This window comes from Rhinoderma darwinii, chromosome 2 (assembly GCF_050947455.1).
Source record: "Rhinoderma darwinii isolate aRhiDar2 chromosome 2, aRhiDar2.hap1, whole genome shotgun sequence".
NCBI lineage: Eukaryota > Metazoa > Chordata > Amphibia > Anura > Rhinodermatidae > Rhinoderma > Rhinoderma darwinii.
In genome coordinates this window covers 64,822,925-64,842,002 of record NC_134688.1, presented here as the reverse complement: position 1 = coordinate 64,842,002, position 19,078 = coordinate 64,822,925, and the positions used below count along the sequence as shown (strand labels likewise).

Below are 19,078 nucleotides of genomic sequence, written 5' to 3'. Positions count from 1 at the left end.
AAGTCAAATAAAACTACTTTTTTGGCCCAAAAAGTGGTTTTATTTAGTAAAACGGTCAAAACAAATCACACATACACATATATGGTATCCCCGCGATCGTAACAACTTGACCAATAAAATGAACATATTAATTAAACCGCCGGATGAACGGCGTCCAAAGAAAACGCAAAAAACGTCAAAATTCTCTTTTCTCCCATTCCCCCCCCATAAAAAATATTATAAAAGTTAATCTATAAGTCCTATGTACCCCAAAATAGTACTAATAAAAACTACACATTGTCCCGCAAAAATCAATCCCACGTACGGCCACATCGACGGAAAAATAAAAACGTTACGGCTCTTGGAATGCGGCGAAGCAAAAACAAGTAATTTTTTTCTAAAAGGGTTTTTATTGTGCAAACGTAGGAAAAACATATAAAACCTTTACATATTTGGTATCCCTGTAATCGTGCCGACCCATAGAATAAAGTTAACATGTTATTTACGCTGCGTAGTAAACGGCGTAAACTTATAACGTGAAAATCAATGCTGGAATAGCTGCTTATTTTCAATTCTCTCCTAAAATAAAGTTAATAAAAGTTAATCAATATGTTATAAGCATCTAAAAATGGTCCAATTACAAAATACAACTCGTCCCGCAAAAAACAAGCCCTTATACGGCTATGTCGACGGAATAAAAAAAAAGTTACGACTCTTGGAATGCGACCGTGAAAAAACAAAAAATAATCCTTGGTCATTAACGTGCAAAATGGCCCGGTCATTAAGGGGTTAATGGGTTCCATCAGGTTGTTTTTTTTACCAGACAATAGTGCAGCATGCTGTGCTATTGTCTCCGGTAATCTCTGCCGGATCTGTGACTGAGGCCTCCAGCGCAGATGTAAACTAAGCCTAATATGAGCTGTGGCTCGTGCGCTGACATTACAGCCCCATACAAGCTGACTTACTGGATATGGAGCGGTAATATTGCACCCATAATCCGTGTTCAAGACTTGGGCACGGAAACTGCACCTAAGTCCTGACAGAATCCACCAACCATACAAGTAAATGGGGTGTTTTATGATTATCCATGTGGAATACTGGAGGTGCTGTGGATTTTGAGATTCGCAGCATGTTTGTTATTGCTGCAGATCCGCACAGAGAAAATGGGGTTAATTTATGTTGATCTGGTGGCCGATCTGCATCAAATTAAAGTTTCTACTGTAGATTTAAAAAAAAAAATCCATGGTGGATGTGAGCATAGCCATAGTGGTCTACGGGCGCAATCTGCCTCGGATTTCATACGGCATCAGACAAAACAGTATTTTCTAAGATGCCAGGTTATGGAGATTCTCCCCTAGAAACATTGCTGCAATATACATGTGCAGTCATGTACACAGAGCCTGTATGGCTCTGTGTAGGAAGAGAGGGGGGGGGGGGGGGCAGCCGTATAACTCCATATTAAAAAGCACCACAATCTCTCCACACCTGGCCGGTGTAAAAAGGAGCCTTCGTGTGCTGCCAAGTTGGGCTGTAAAATGAGCACTGATCGCACAGCTTGTTGATCTGAGCTCCTTTGACAAGGAGCGATGATCGGTAACTTATGGGGATGAGCGCTTTTTACTACAATCACTCGTCCCTGTGCATTTTCATCTCTGCAGCTGCAGCACATCTGGTTTGCACAGGGAGATGTGCTGCTGACCACTGGTTCATACTGCATAAACAAGACTATCAGCCAATGAACAAGCGTTTGCTTGTTCATCGGCTGATCGTTGCCCAGTTTTCACAGGGCAATGATTATGAACGCCAGTTTGCTTGATCATTGGATGGGCCAATGATCGGGCAAACGAGCCTTCATACAAACATTAAATCGGCTGATAGCTACTGTTTACATGAGCAAATGCTCATTTATTGGTTGATCGAATTGTTCATGCAGCATGAAATATTATCGGCAGCACATCTCCCTGTGTAAACAGACGTGCTGCCAACATGATGGAAGTGTGGGGGACAAGCGATTGCAGTAACAAGTGCTCATCCCCATACATAGCTCCTCATTAATCAGTGCTAGTTTACATGCCTATGTCAGGCGGTGTCAGGACCTATTAAGGACATTTGACAGCCACAGGATGTCGGATGTGTGTCCCATCTCTAGAACGGGCCCCCTAAGCCCCGTTCTAGCTTTTGGTGCGGACGCGGTCTCCCGGCCATTTCCTGACTTTATGATCGGCAGTTATGGAAAAAGCGTAGCTCGCTGAGCTACACCTTTTTTGTAACTCATACTAGTGAATGGCAGTTGCAGAAACGGCATAGCATGTGAGCTACGCTGTTTCCGTAATTACCATTCAGTTCTATGGGACTTACAGAAACAGCGTAGCTCAGCGAGTTACGCTGTTTGCGTAACTCCCAACCATGAAGTCTGGAAGTGGCCGGGAGACCGCGTCCGCACCAAAAGCTAGAACGGGGCTTAGGGGGCCCCGTTCTAGAGATGGCTGCTGGTCCTAGAGGTGGGACCCACATCTATCTAACATATCCTGTGGATATGTCCTTCATGGGAAAACCCCTTTACGGCATCACACGAATGGGATAATCAGCCACGTGACTGACATTAAAATTAACGTACTTTTATGGGGCTATTCACATGGTTGTTTGTTTTTTCTTAACGGACAGTGTAAACTGCTAAAAAAATAAATAAAAATATTCCTATTTTGAAGAGTTTTCTCAGATGCCACAGATCCGCATCTGTGCGGGACCTGATTTCACGGATCTGTCAGACTGAAACAGCAGGTTATGACTGATTTGACACCATTTGTGTGAAGAAGCTCTTACTGTAGAACTGTAGGAATTTTGGGATTTTTTTTCTTATCTAGCAATCGGAGTTCCCCTCACACGCTAGCGGAAACAAGGCTGTAAAAGGGAACACCCCCTAGATATCCATGTTGACCTTGAATTGTCAATATAGTTGGGATTTAACAAAACTCCATAGCTCTTAGGGGAGGAGGGAGGCAACAGACTTTTTCCCCACCTAATCTCAAACCCCTTTTGAATGGTCCTGGTAATATCTTGCTGTTAGTCCAAGATCTCCCTTAAGACACTAATCTGACACTGGGAACACAGTGGTCAATTATTTTACTTACATTTCATGCATTTTGTAGTGCAGTTCTCCCCATCTATCACTGGGGGCAACAGATGAAAAGGTATTTAATTGGATTTAAAGTTGAGGACTGGATAGGTCATCTTTAACGTGGTTTTCCAAGAATCTGATCACTGGGGGGCCTCTCCCGTCAATCCATTCAAAGTCCTGGGAAATAATGGAAGCAGCAGCGTACAGCAGTCAGCTGCTTGTCATTCTCAAGCATTGGATAGCAGGGCAGGCACATGCTCAGATTCAAGCTTCTCACTGTTGTAACTAAACTTTAAAAAAAAACTTGGACATCTCAAGTTTTGATAGGAGGTCCAAGCACTGGGACCCCACTGATTGCTAAAACAAAGCATTTAAGTGAGCCCTGTGCTTCATAATGTTCGATCGGCTTTTCTGAGTGGTGTATGGCCTTGTGTTTGAGTCAGTACAACGCTCAGTCAGAAAGACTAAGGCCTCATGCACACGACCGTAGTTTTTCTGGTCCGCAAATTCCAGGACAGTGTTCCGTGAAATGTCTGCCGCAGTTCATCCGTATGTAATCTGCAAAATGCGGATTAAAAAAAAAAAGCCTAGGTAAAACAGGATGACAGAACTCATTCCCGGTCATTGCCTAGCAACACTTCCGCAAACTGCGGTTGACACACGGAGGTGTACCCGCATTTTCCACGGGCCCTTTGACTTCTATGGACATGTCCTGAGTTTGTGCGGGACGGATTTGCGGACATGCGGGGACCCGTGAAAACACTGATAATGTGTATGGGCCCAAAGAAATGAATGGGTCCGCAATTCTCCTGTGGATTTTCGGGGGAATTGCGGACGCAAAAACACGTTCGTGTGCATGGGACCTAACAGCTGCGATGTCTTATTGATCGTGGGGGTCTCAGTGCTAGGACCCCCACTGATCAAAGCTTCTGACATGTCACTAAGTCAAAAGTTTAATAGCTTATCCTTTTTAATAGTTTGTTTCTGGTGGCCAAAAGGGCAAATCCCAGGCTAGGGCTGGAACTCGTTGTGCCGCTTGGGTTTTAATACCGATGAGCTCCTTTTAAATACATTATTTTTTATGGCTGAGGCTAGATCTAGACTTTTTTTTTTTGGTGTAGTAAGTGATAGCCCTAGGAATGCATTGCTTTAAAATCGCTCCTGACATGTGGTATTGCCCTGAAATCCAAGCATGTAGAGAAAAAAAAAATAGCAAATCACTTGACTGGAGCAATTGAGTTTAACCCCTTAATGACCACCGATACGTCTTTTCACGGCGATCAACATCCTGCACAGGTCTCCCATGCAGGCTGGAGCTCGGCTGTCGGATAACAGCCGGGCTCCTGCTCCAGCGGTAGCGATCTAAGTTTACTTAGATTGTGGCTGTTTAACCCCTCAAATGCTGGTCATTAGCAACCACTGCATTTGAGTTGTCTAGAGGGAGGCAGCGCCCTCTGTCACCCATCGGCGGCCCACAATTGCAGGCACTCGATGGGGTGCCATGGGCCTAACAAAGGCCCCCAGGTCTGCTCTGACTATATACCTACTAGAATGTGCCCGAGGAACGCCCTAATAGATGCTTGTCCGGTTTAGGGTATGTTCACACTACAGCGTCCGTAACGGCTGAAATTACGGGGCTGTTTTCAGGAGAAAATAGCCCCGTCATTTCAGCCGTAAACGGCATATGCAGGCGCTTGAATGCCGCGTCCATTACGGACGTAATTGGCGCTGCTTTTCATTGGAGTCAATGAATAACGGCTCCAATTACGCCCCAAGAAGTGACAGGTCACTTCTTTGACGCGGGTGTCTATTTACGCGCCGTCTTTTGACAGCACGTAAATATACGCCTCGTGTGAACAGACAAACGTCAGCCCATTGCTTTCAATGGGCAGATGTTTGTCAACGCATTCAAGCCGTAATTTCGGACATAATTCGGGGGTTAATATTTAGTGTGTGTGAACATACCCTTATACTGACAGGCAATTATGCTCTGATATACGAATATTATATCTGCGATCTAAATATCGCATAGTGAAGTCTCCTAGTGAGACTCAAAAAATTAATGTGAAATAAAAACTAAAAGGTACACATTAAAAACATTTTTGCCATAAAAATGGTTATTTAGTAAAAGTGTAAAAATAAAATAAAAACCACCTCTAAGGTATCCCTGCAATCATGACACAAAAAATAAAGGTGAAAGCTGTATAAAAAAAAAAACAGCAAGCTCGCTATTTTTTCCCTATCCCCCCCCCCCCCCAAAACAATAAAAGGTTAATCAAAAAGTACCATGTATCCCAAAATAGTAGAAATTAAGTACCGCAAAAAAAAAAAAAACAAGCCCTCATATGGCGATACTGACGGAAAGATAAAAAAGTTATGGCTCATGGAAAGCGACGCTGCAACATAAAATTATTTTAGTTCAAAAGTGTTATTCTGCAAAAGTAGTAAAACATAAAAACTATACATATTTGGTAACGCCAAAATCGTCCCGACCCATAGAATAAAGGTAGCATGTTATTTATGCCGCACAGTTAATGGCGTAAATGTAAAAACGCATAGAATGGCTAAACTGCTGTTTTGTTTTTAAAAAAAAGAAAAGTACATAAAATTCTATATACCCCAACACGGTACCATTGAAAAACACAACTCATCCTGCAAAAAACAAGTCCTCATACAACTATGTCCACGTGAAAATAAAACGGTTCTAGCTCTTGTGACAATGGAAAAACTAAATTGCTGAATGCAAGCAGGGGTTAAAGCTACTCTATGTATTCCCATGGAGAGCGATTTGTCACAGCGGTTTTATTTTTTTGTAATGAGAAATAGCCCCAGCCTAGTACATTGCTATGGACTTTTTAACATAGGTTTCAATTGTGTTTGCTGCCCGTAGTATCTGAGTTTACTTGGATTTCCCAGTATCGTTGTTTGTGGGGTTAGAGGGATCAGCAACACTAGTCACATAAAAGGTGAACCTGGCGGTGTCTATATTCTGCAGAAAAAAAAGGACATGCCTTGAAAGAAGTAATACACAGACATTGTTATGCGGTGAGGTTACTTCTAACCTTTTGGTCTAAGGGTATGTTTACACGCAGAGTCAAAAATACGGAGCTGTTTTCAAGGGAAAACAGCCCCTGATTTTCAGACGTTTTTTGAGCAACTCTCGTATTTCGCTGTGTTTTTCGCGGCCGCTTTTGGAGCTGTTTTCATTGGAGTCAATGAGAAAACTGCTCCAAAAACGTCCCAAGTGTCCTGCACTTCTTTTGACAAGCCGTCATTTTACGCGCCGCATTTTGACAGCGACGCGTAAAATGACAGCTCGTCTGCTCAGAACATCGTAAGACCCGTTGCAAGCAATGGGCAGATATTTGCCGACGTATTGGAGCCGTCTTCTCAGGCGTAATTCGAGGTGTAAAACTCCTCCATTACGCCTGAAAATTGGTTGTGTGCACATACCCTTAATCTTTTCAACTTTGCTTTAATGGTGGACTATGGTCAAATTATCAAGTCTTTATTATTCTTGCTTCTATAAACAAAGTGTACCTATTTTAATTTTTTATTTATTTTAAGGTACTCTCTGTCAGTTTTCCCTGAGCGACTGAGCAGAGATCGGCGGCTATGATGTCTCCCATACACAGCACACAGAGAAAAGATGAGACCCTGCTTGCTCCCTCACCCTCTTTGAAGCACTCCCTCAGAAGGAGCAGCATAGAGGATATTATACAGCAATGGAGTGACACACTAGAACACTTAGGTCACTTTCATAGAAATGTATCGGCTACTTTTTTGCTCCTGTATTACGGACACAACACCCGGACCTCCCGCTGTTCATCAGAACGGGAATGAGGAGCACCAGAGAAGCCTATTGTTCCTTGATAGGGGTGTAAAGAAAGCACCCGTATTACGCTCGTGTGATAGCAGCCTTACTAGATGATGCAGCAGCTCTGTCTCCCTCCCTAGTGTCAGGTTGATGTAAATGTCTTTTGAAGTCCATTGTGCAAATGCAATCTATGATTGATCAACTCTATTAGGAGAGATGTATCATTCGAGAACTGTGCTAAAATTCTGCTTCTGTCTCCCTGGAACCTAGACGGGGCGTAGCGTTTCCAAATCGCACCCAGGCCCTGGTGCGTGAGGGTGGCCAAAAAGTCCATCTGTCACATAGGAAGACATCAGTAGGTGGGGGGCTGGGTTACAGGTTCTGCATTGGTGCCGAGGAGCTTGAAGTTACACCTCTGTCTAGACATTGTGCCACGGTGCAAAAAGGCCCACAAACTGCACATAGTTATGGCCTTCTGAAATTCAAAATAATCAATCCGGTTTTTTGGATTATCAGATGCTGGGTTAAAGGAATTTCACGGTGTATTTACACACAAATATGATCTTGCTTTTGCAATTCGCCAGTTAAAGTACATTAAATTACTTCCGCATTCATTTAGTGCCTGAACAACTTTATCATATATGTTTCAGTGAATGTACTCAACAAAAATAATCTTAATTACTTCACAAAACTGTAAATATTATGTACAGAGTGAATAAGTTACATAGTTTAGGCATGAATGGAAATGACTCAAATGATGTGCAAAAGAATTTCATGCGATTCAATTCACACTCGACAGCAGAAATTCCAAAAGGAGAAAAATGTCATACATATATACCAATATATATATTAATATAATATGCATATAATAAATCAAAAAAGCTGTTCCAACTTAAAAAAAAGAACCTAGAACTCTTCATTGCCACTATTAAACGTATTGTTCAAATATACATTAAATAAAAATAGAAGAAAAAAAAAATGCATGCGTGACAGATGAAAAAGACGTTGTCGTTCTTTAAACTTCCACTTTCACTATGGTAGTCAAGTCATATCAGCCTTCTTTTTCATTGTAGAAATAGTTCGAAGAGCAAATCTGTTTAATAAAAGGCAGCCAGAATCCTTAAAAAGTTAAAATGACCTAAATCAATCAGGGTGATCCAAAACAGTTCTCGACTATGATCAAGTACAATTAACGCAGCAGCCTAGCAATTCTAGGAAATGTCTGTCATAGCAGCGTGAAATACAGTAATCCTCCGAATTACAGTGTACAACATAATTGTAGTCTGCTTACAATCCGCCTTCATATCTACAGGCTCTCAGCTATTGACCAATCATAATATCCAGTATTCTTCTACGGCCAGCCTCATTCTGCCTGTTGACTTTTCATCGACAAATATCTGAAAAGTATATTAAGAGCAACAAAAAATAGACTATATATTTTTATATATATTATTTTGTGAAACATTGCACTTTTGCCATCCTAAGGTTTATAGAAATGAAGTATGATTCGGTATAATAGGCTTTGGTACACAGTGGAAGTCTCTTGGTTAGAAGTGAGATAAAGCATAACAGCTGTCTGTTTCGAGCGGGTGGCCAAAGGACAAAGATCAACCCGGGCTGTTGAACTATCACTATGCACCTCTATCCTTATACACTATTGCTGCAGATGCCTTCATCTGTCTGCTTTGCTTTGATAGACGGACGTACGGTTAGCAGGAATGGTAACAGTGTGGCGGAGTCTTCCCAATATTGAGTAGATACTGAGCGAGCTCAGTCCAACAGGGCAGCACCTCCAGTTGAGGAGAGAAGATAGGCGCTGGCTTCTTGTCAGAGACTAGTGCCAGAAACGTTGGAGTCAGGGAGGTAAGTTGAGACGACACGGTAGTTCTGAGCACGGCGAATCATATCGCGGATCTCCATATTGAGGTCCATGAGCTTGGTGCAAATGTCAGTTAAGCTTTGATTGGAACCTACGAGGGCAAACGTGCCCGTCTGTCCAAGTGTCTGGTGTCGGAAGTAAATGTTCAGTAGTGTTTGCACTTCATCGTCAGCGCTGCTCCCAAATATGTCATTAGGCCATAATTTCCTGAAACACAAAGAGGAATATACAATATAGCTGTTAAGTAACATGAATGATTCAGATAAAGTATATACTATAATACATCCCGGTCAACGAGACTATAACTGGTAACAGGCCAAATCCATAGTTGGCTTTAGATATCTGCTTTCACACAGCAGTCAGGATTTGGGCAGTATTTGTAAGCCAAAACCAGGAGTCGTTACAAAACATAGAAGCGGTACAAATCTTTCCATTATACTTTTTCTCTGTGTAGGTTCCAATACTGACTAAAATATTGCTGAGTGAAAGCGGCCTAAGGCTATGTTCACACGGAGTATTTTGACGAGTTTTTTGACGCGGAAACCGCGTCGCAAAACTCTGCAAAAATGGCCCGAAAATGCCTCCCACTGATTTCAATGGGAGGCGTCGGCGTCTTTTTCCCGCGAGCAGTAAAACTGCCTCGCGGGAAAAAGAAGCGACATGCCTTATCTTCGGGCGTTTCCGCCTCTGACCTCCCATTGACTTCAATGGGAGGCAGAGAAAGCGTATTTTGCGGTGTTTTATGCCCGTGGCACTCAATGGCCGCGGGCAAAAAACTCTGCGAAAATCGGCGTGCAGGGAGAGGAAAATCTGCCTCAAACTTCCAAACGGAATTTTGAGGCAGATATTCCTCCTGCAAAATACTCCGTGTGAACATAGCCTAAAAGGGTTTTTCCATCTAAGACATTAATTGCATATATACAGGATATGCTGTAAGTGCCTGATAGATAGGAGCTGTTTCTGTAACCCATAGATTGAATGAAGAAAGCCTTCTGGCCACCCGCCTGTCCATTCTGCACCTGGGTAAAACCGTCACCAGCTACTTCGCCTGGTGTAACGGGATTCAGTAGGCATCTTTTCCCCCTTATAGGTGGGAGTCCTGAGCTTAAAGTGGTTGTCTCAACCCTTCAATATGGGGACCGCTGTAGTGAAACTCCTGACAAAGAGGTCTTTTTTTGATTGGGGAATTAGCCATCACCTGATTATTATCATTAACCTATCATTATTAGGGCTCATTCAGACGAGCGTGTAGCACGTTCATGTGCGGTCTGTTGAAATAACTCACAGCACACGGACCCGTGCATTTCAATGGGGCTATTCAGAAATGCGTGAGTTTTCACGCAGCAACTGTCCGTTGCGTGAAACTCACTGCATGTCCTATATTGTTGCGTTTTTGCGGACACGGTCGTCCATTGAAGTCTATGGGTGCATGAAAAACACGACAGCACATGGACGACATCCGTGTGCTGTCTGTGTTTCACGCATCAGTTGCTTAGAAATGCAGAGAAAAACTAAAAATAAATGATATATACTTCGATAAAAAACAATTTGAGGGATTTATTATTAATGCAAATCCATAAGAAATTTTTGGCAACAGAGATGGAACTTTACACCACTGGACAACTCTCAGTTAAATAAAAGGGCCCTTCTGCTTTTCTCATCTGTAAAAATCCTATGGTGTTTTTTTTACATACACAAATATAAATCTAAATGAAAACCTTCTTTCTTAGGCCTCATGTACACGGCCGTGCCCGTAATCACGGACACGGCGGGCCGCATTTTCAGGCCATGCTCCCATACAAAGTATGGGAGCACAGCACGTAAAAAAAGAAAAGTAGGACATGCTCCATAATTCCTGGCACGGTTCTACAGCACGGACACCTATCCGTAGCGATACAGAAATGTGTCCGTGGCCAATAGAACCAGGCGGGTCCGTAATTGCGGACCATATTGCGGTCCACAATTATGGAGATTTTTTACGGTCGTGTGCATGGGCCCTTACATTTCCCTGTGAGTTTTACATAGAGGAGAGGGAAACAGTTTATCAAAAATCTTCAGGTCTCACATTTAAGCAATGAGGAAACAGACTAATCCAGTGTGGATCCCATTTACTTAGTATGGAATTTGTTACATTTCCATCAAGGTTGCTTTACTTTTTACAGCAAAATGATCGTTGAAGACGACACCATTGCTGTCAAAAAGACCAGAACTCTGGACTAAAAGGGAAAAATGCTTATGTGAACAGAGCCTTAGCATTTTGTGCCTCTGGAAATGACCTATAACGGCTGAACAAATTACACGGAGACTTACCTGCAATGACGGATCTGACGTATTGCCCTCCCAAGTTCGTTGGTCTTTAAGCACTCCAGCATCGACTGTATGGCGAACTCTGTAGAACTGAAGGTTGGCTCAAATGGTACAGTATCTATATTAAGAGACTCTGCTGCAATATATAAACTTGCCTCCTTTAAGTTCTTCTTGAGCTCATTCAGTTCTCTTGACATGTTAAGTAACTGCAGAGAGACAATGGCAAGTATGACATTACTATCTTAATGAGATCTCTGGATTGAAGGGGTTTTCCCATAATCATTATTTATTACCTATTCACAGGATAGGTGATAAATATCTGATCGGTGGGGGTCCGACTGCTGGGACCTCCACCAATCACGAGAACCGGCTAACCTTGCCATTCCTGGGAACCCCATTCTACTTGAGCGGTACTGCGCATGCTCTACCACCGTGCCATTCATTTCTACGGGGCTCCCAGGAACGGCATGGTAGGCCCTTTCTCGTGATCAGTGGTTGTCCCAGCAGTCGGACCCCTACCGAAAAGATTTTGATCATTTATCCTGTGGATAGGTTTACAGATATTCTATAACAGACTACATTACAATTTAAAATTTTATTTCCAACACACAAACAATTTTATTTTCCACTGAACTGTAGCTGCAGATATACTTTCGGAGTCCGAATAAAAGTGGGTGTTCATTTCTGAAAATTCTTTTTTTTTTTTTTCTTCCAGAAGCACCCCTTTCACAATAACCTCATCACCGGCTGTTCCACTGCTGGGACCATCAGTGATCAACTGTAATCTGCATGCGAACTCAGAAGCAAGTAATACATTCCCCTGCAGCGCCACCACAGGGAAAATTAATCATTACATGGTGCCTATGAAAATTAATGGACTGTCCTTGTAATGAATGGATGCGCCACAACACTCTTTGTTGCCACTTCAGCTACTAGATGTGGGTTCAAAATAGCAAAATGACTCCTTTGAGCTAAGAATTCTCTTATAGTGTTTTAAAAAAAAAAAAAAAAAGTATTAAAAACGATAAGAATGTCTCTGTGCCCACATCAAATAACTTTATAAATCCTGGAGAGTGTTAAATAATACTTTGGCTATGGAGTGAGACAGGATGCAATGTTGCAGCCAGGTGGCGCCGCCTATGCTATGTAAGTATCTGGCTTTCTTATGCTTTGAACGTGATCACATACCTCTGGCACGGAGCTGACTTCATGGACTTGTCCAATTAGTTTACAATAAGACTGAAAAAGCAATAGCAGCTGGAAGTGAAGCTTATACAATCTTTGACAGAGTTCCAATTGCTGCAACGCAATGGAGAAATGTTCATGTTAGAAAACACATGTCACAAAGTACACAGCCCAGTAACCTATACACATAGATATCATATCACGTACAAATAAAAACAACCACCAGGGGTTGACAGAATTACTTCCCAAATCATAAGTCACAGGAAAGCTTTTGTATTACACAGAATATCACACATTCCCACAAAATGTGCCACAGTCAGTAGGGTGCGTCTTTGCCTTCTGCAATTTTCTTATTAAGGCCTCATGCCCACTTCAGTTTTTTCCTTCAGGGGTGCTATCCGTTTTTGTCACTGATAGCACCCTGAACCCATTCATTTCAATGGGCCCATGCACACTTCCGTTATTTTGACTGATCCGTTGTTCCGTTCCGCCAAAAGTAGAGCATGTCTTACTTTTGTCAGTGATTCTGTGACCGTGGGGCCCATAGAAGTCAATGGGTCCGTCAAAAAAACGGACGGCACACGGAATGCTTAAATGGACGGATCTGTTGCCCTAGCAACGGCAGGGCGTGCCAAAGTTCACAGACTGGGACATGTGACAAGTTCAAATAAAGTTCAATACCTTCCGTTTTTTTTACGGAAACACGGAAGCACAATGTCCGTTTGAAGCGGAAACACGGAACACACACGGAACACACACGGATACCATAAGAGAAACGTGAGAAACGGCCGTGGAAACGGCGATGGAACTGTGCACAAGGCCTTAGTCTAGAATTCTGGATTTTCTCTAGTCCTGGTATGACACATTCCTACTCTTGCCTATGTATGAACATCTTCCCTGGATTTACAAATGCCCCCAACTAATAAGCTTAACCCCTTCAGGACTGAGCCTGTTTTGGCCTTCAGGACAAAGCCGATTTTTCAAATCTGATATGTGTCAATTTATGTGGTAATAACTTGGGAATGCTTTTACATATCAAAGTGATTCCGAGACTGTTTTCTCGTGACATATTGTACTTTATGTTATTGAAAAAATTTGGTCGATAAATTCAATATTTATTTGTAAAAAACACCAAGATTTGGAGAAAATTTGCAAAAATTAGCATTTTTCTAAATTTAAATGTATCGGCTTGTAAAACAGATAGTAATACCACACAAAATAGTTATTTCATATATCCCATATGTCTACTTTACGTTTGCATCGTTTTTTGAACGTCCTTTTATTTTTCTGGGACGTTACAAGGCGTAGAACTTTAGCAGCAATTTCTCACATTTTGAAAAAAATTTCAAAAGGCTATTTTTTCAGGGACCAGTTCAGTTATGAAGTGGCTTTGAGGGCCTTATATATTAGAAAGTCCCCATAAATCCCCCCATTTTGAAAACTGCACCTCTCAAAGTATTCAAAAGAGCATTCAGAAAGTGTTTTAACCCTTTAGGGCAAAGTAGAGGTCAAATTTACAAATTTCATTTTTTTTGCCTTTGTAATACATTTTTTCTGTACCACAGAAGGTTTTATCCGAGAAATGCAACTCAACATTTATTGCCCAGATTCTGCAGTTTTTCGAAATATCCCACATGTTGCCCTAGTGCGCTAATGGACTGAAACACCGGCCTCAGAAGCAAAGGAGCACCTAGAGAATATTGGGGCCTCCTTTTTTTAGAATATATTTTAGGCACTATGTCAGGTTTGAATAGGTCTTGTGGGGCCAAAACAGTAAAGATCCCCAAAAGTGACCCCATTTTGTAAACTATACCCCTCAAGGAATTTATTTATTTTTTTGCTAAATTTATTTGAATTAGTAGGTGAAGATGAAAATCTACTTTTTTTCTGAAAAACTTAGAAATTTTTAATTTTTATAAGGAATAAAAGGAGAAAAAACACCCCAACATATGTAAACCAATTTCTTCCGATTATAGCATACCCCATATGTGGTAATAAACTGATGTTTGGACCCACAGCAGGGCTCAGAAGGGAAGGAGCACCATTTGGATTTTGCTGGAATAGTTTTCAGTGCCATGTCGCATTTGCAATGCACTGGAGAGATGAAAACAGTGGAAACCCCCCAAAAGTGACCCCATTTTGGAAACTACACCCCTCAAGGAACCTTTCTAGGGGTAAAGTTAGCATTTTGACCCCACAGTTGTTTTTCTGAATTCATTGGAATTAGTCTGTAAAGGTAAAAATCTACTTTTTTTTCTGAAAAAACGTAGCCATTTTTAATTTTTACAAAGAATAAAGGAGAAAAAGCACCCCAACATTTGTAAAACAAATTCTCCCGATTACGGAAATTCGCCATATGTGGTAATAAACTGCTGTTTGGACCCACATAAGGGCTTAGAAGGGAAGGGGCTCTATTTGGCTTTTGGAACTCAAATTTAGCTGAAATGGTTTTCGGGTGTCATGTCGCATTTGCAAAGCCCCTGAGAGGCCAAAACAGTGTAAACCACCCAAAAGTGACCCTATTTGGGAAACTACACGACTTAAGGAAGCTATCTAGTGGTATAGTGAGCATTTAGACCCCACAGGTCTTTTGCAGAATTTATTAGAATTAGGGTGTGAAAATGAATATGAACATTATTTCCACTAAAATGTTGAATTTTTTAAATTTCACAAAGGATAAAGGAGAAAAAAGCCGCCCAACATTTGTAAAGCAATTTCTCCCGAGTACGGCAATACCCCACGTGTGGTCATAAATGGTTTTTCATTAGAAAGTAATTAACCCTTTCCAAACTGAACCATTTTTCTTTTTAGTTTTTCCCTGCCCGCTTTCCAAGAGCCATAACGTTTTTATTTTTCCGGTTGCCGTGACAAGGATCGCCAGTCCCCGCAAATGCATGTGGGGGGCTGCAGATCTGCTCTAAACCTCTTCAATGCGACCCACTCAAAGGGTTTAATTGCCGATTTTAGCGGCAACGGCCCGTTGATCGGCAACGGGGAAAGCAGGGCAGACACCCTGCACAGTTAACCGCCGTTGCGATGTAGCACCGCGTGGCGGTTAACTGTTAAAGCGTGGGCGCAACTGCACGCCCAGGTGCGCAAAGTTACTGCTCACCTGGACGAGAATGTACGCCAAGATGCGGGAAGGGGTTAAAGGGGTTGTTGATTATTTGTTTACTTATTTGTAGAATAGGAAATCATACAGTTTTCTAATATACATGTGTTAGAAATTCTGCTCACATACATTTCTTATAGTGTATGAGGCCCCTGTCACAGTAGAATGGTACAGCCCACAGATTATTCCTGTGTAATGCATCCACAGGCTAACTAAAGATGGCTGCCATATTCATACTCCTTTGATTTTTATAATGTTCCAAAGAAAATAAAATTTTAAAAAAGTTAAAAAAAAAAAAACCTTTTATCATTTTTTCCCTAAAGCAATGTTAAAAAAAAATAAAAAGTTAACATAACTGGTATCGTCACATACGTAAAAGTCTGAACTATGACAATGTAGCGTTGTTTAACCCGCTTGGTGAACGACATAAAAAAAAATATATATAAAACATGCAAATTGCTGTTTTTTGGTCACCTTAGATCTCCAAAAAAAAACAAAAAAAAGGAATAAAGGGTGATCAAAAATTTGCATCTACCCCAAAATGGTATCGGTGAAAACTACAGCTCGCCCCGCAAAACGTAAGCCCTCACTCGTCTAATTTGATGGAAGAAAAAAAAAGTTATGGCTCTCAGAATATGGCGACACAAAACTTTCTTTTTAGCAAATAGTTTTATTTTTTAAAAGTGGTAAAACATAAAAAAAAAACATTAAAATTTTGTATTGCTGTAATTGTATCAGCCTGTAGAATAAGGTGAATGTCATTTTTATCGCCTGATGGACTCCGTGAAAAACAAAACCCCACCAAAAAATTGTGTAATTGCTGTTTTTTTTGCCCATTTCACCCCACAAATAATTTTTTTGCCGATTCCTAGTGCATTATGCAGTACAATAAATGGTGCCATTAAAAACTACAACTTGTCCCGCAAAAAACAAGCCCTCATATGGCTATTAACAGCGACAAAAAGGAACAAAGTCTCGGGATCCACATTTCCTAAACATCACAGCAAGATCTTTCAGATTTAGTAGTATGTATGGCTATAGATTGTTACAGAGAAGGCTGTGGAAGATTTGAGGAGCAGGGTTTGATGATTAGACTCAGTTGTGCTTACAGGGTATTATGTCACGTCACGGTCTGTGTACCAGACACAGATAAGACAGTGGGAACAGGAATTTGGGAGGAGGCAGATTTATGTGGATTTGCTGGCACCAAGATTGCAGAAAACCGTGGAACCATTAATAAACCGGTTTACTGCAGAGATGAAGCACGATCAGCACCAGGTCTTGGGAAGATTATGTCTCAATATGCATTTCCAAAAATTGTATGAGTCCCTGTGATCCAGCAAATGTAAGAAACCACTTCCATTACTCTACGATATAGCTGTGACATTTCATGTCTCCCCCTTTAAAGATAATCTGTCAGCATGGAAAGACAAGTAATGAACGAAGCTAAAAACCCCATTACAAGGGTTTTGGAGAAAGAATCTGAGGATAAGCATCAATACCTGATCGGTGGGGATCTGGCTCTCGGCATCCACGCCAATCAACTGCTTTGAAGGGGCTGTGGAGCTTGTGCGAGTGCTGCTTCCCCTTCATTCCCACTACTGCTCAATAATGTCAAACGCCAACAGACTTATAGCGGCGGCTCACAGTATAACAGACTTCTCCCATTCATCGGAGGAGGGTGTAATACTGTGAACCACCGCTACAGGTGTTGGTGTTTGGCAGTATTGAGCAGCGCGAACGATGAAGGGAAAGCAGCACTCGCACGAGTGTCGCTGCCACTTCAAAACAGCTGATGGGCAGAGGTGCCGAAAGCCAGACCCCCACCGATCAGGTATTGATGGCCTATCCTGAGGATAAGCGATCAATTTTCTCTTTTCGGAAAACCCCTTTAATCTTAAATGCACAAATTACATATAAGTAGTGTTTCTGCCAACTCACTTTTAACAGCCCAATGTAACACTGCACATCTCCATTCTTAAAGGGAACCTGTCACCAGCATTTCACCTATTGAACTCTGCTCACCCCTCACTGGCCGCTGCTGTCAAAAGTTAATTGCCGTTATCCCCTCTCCTAAACTCCTCCTCTGACCGTGAATAACGGTCTGCAAACATTTTGTGCCTTTTCTGGTAATAATCCATCAGTCTCGCTCGTTCCTCTTCTTATGCCCGGCCACCGCCATAAAATGGCCTGCCCTGAATGCCAAAACCTCATCTGAAGATAGCGCGCATGCGCACGTCATGTAAAGTCCGACACCCTTCCCTGCTTCGGCCGGGCCTCAAATCTAGTTACTGCGCATGCGGAGCTCTGGTGTCCCGTTGTGCGCATGCACCAGAACAGGACCTCGATGAACAAGCACAGGATTTTGTGTATGCTGGGGGGATGCGAGTGGCGGTCAATCGAAAGTAGGGAGGCGGGGAAAACTCGGAAAGGCTTGAAGAATGAAGATATGACTCTTTTCTGGTCATTAGCACACAGCGCAGGAACACTAAAAAAATGACTACTAAAGGTACACAGACTACTTAGAAGATAATTATAGGTTACATAAAAATGATTTTTCACCCACTACCACCAGGTATTGCTGGTTTAATAGGTGAAATGCTGGTGACAGGTTCCCTTTAAGTACAGCGGACTACAAGAGACCTCATTTGAGTACAGTTTTCTGAGCTTTGGAGTCCTGAGTGTGCAAATATCCATACCAATTACCCGCTCTCCTGCAATGATTTATATATTGTCTGTCACGGACGCCACTAGCCTTCCCACGTATTAGCATAACGAGCATTGACCCATGCGTACTTACTGCCGGGGGAATGTGAGTAGAAACAAAGTATACGTATAATGTGGGCATTTCATACTGACCGATTTTCTTTAAATGCTATTTAAAGAACTACAGAGCCCAAAATACTAACTACTGAATCAAATTGGCTATATTAACTATTTACCACTAATAGATACCGATTGATCGAGTTGTTACCAACATCATTACCCTCCTTCCCCCGATTAAACCATTGTTTGACTTAGGGCCAGATTTAGAGAGGGCACATGACATCTACCACTTGAGGGAACTTTAACCTCCACTTATTAAATTAATTGACCCTTTAAGTTATTTATGACCTAGGGACCTACACTAAGGAAAAGTGGCCTGTAGCTTTGAAAAGTTTGCTATGGTGCCCAGCATTTTATAGTTACACCCCTGGGTTCACACTAGCATTCACCATCCTGTTATTCTGCTCTGTCAGAGGAGCAGAACAAGGAAAGAAAACGGAAGTGCCGCTTCCATTGCACCACGGACACCACCGGCGGCCGACGGAACCCATTGACTTAAGTTCCGTCGGGTATTCGTGGTTTTACCGGAAACAATAGCGCAGCATGCTGCACTATTGTTTCCGGTATTCTCGGCCGATTCTGCGACAGGGGCGCCTAACAGGGCCCCCAACTCTGATGTGAACGAAACCTTATATGGGTTGTGTATACACAGCTCACGTCAGGGACCCCCACCTCAAGAAAATGTTGATCCCCTGATGGCCGTTTGGCAATCCTATGCTGGTGAGAAGAGGTGGAAATGCATGCAAGTGGCTCCCATATATTTCAGTGGAAAGGGACTAAGTGCAAATGTAGTTGCAATAGGAGGTGCAGGTAGGGTCTGGGCTTTCGATAACCTATATCAATCATTAGGGTGGG

The 19,078-nt window shown here is 42.1% G+C and overlaps 1 protein-coding gene across 6 annotated transcripts in view; it reads right to left on the bottom strand.

The window, feature by feature from the left end:
• Positions 1–7,528: 7,528 nt before the first annotated feature.
• FRY (FRY microtubule binding protein) overlaps positions 7,529–19,078 on the bottom strand; it is a 420,217-nt gene continuing 408,667 nt past the window's right edge. For all 6 annotated transcript variants that reach the window (XM_075851697.1, XM_075851698.1, XM_075851696.1 and 3 more), the window contains 3 exons: positions 12,289–12,399; positions 11,104–11,306; positions 7,529–9,000 (listed from right to left, as the gene is read on the bottom strand). In XM_075851697.1, coding sequence (XP_075707812.1) covers positions 8,742–9,000; positions 11,104–11,306; positions 12,289–12,399 — 573 coding nt within the window. In that variant the 3' untranslated portion in view covers positions 7,529–8,741. The remainder of the gene's footprint in view (positions 9,001–11,103; positions 11,307–12,288; positions 12,400–19,078) is intronic.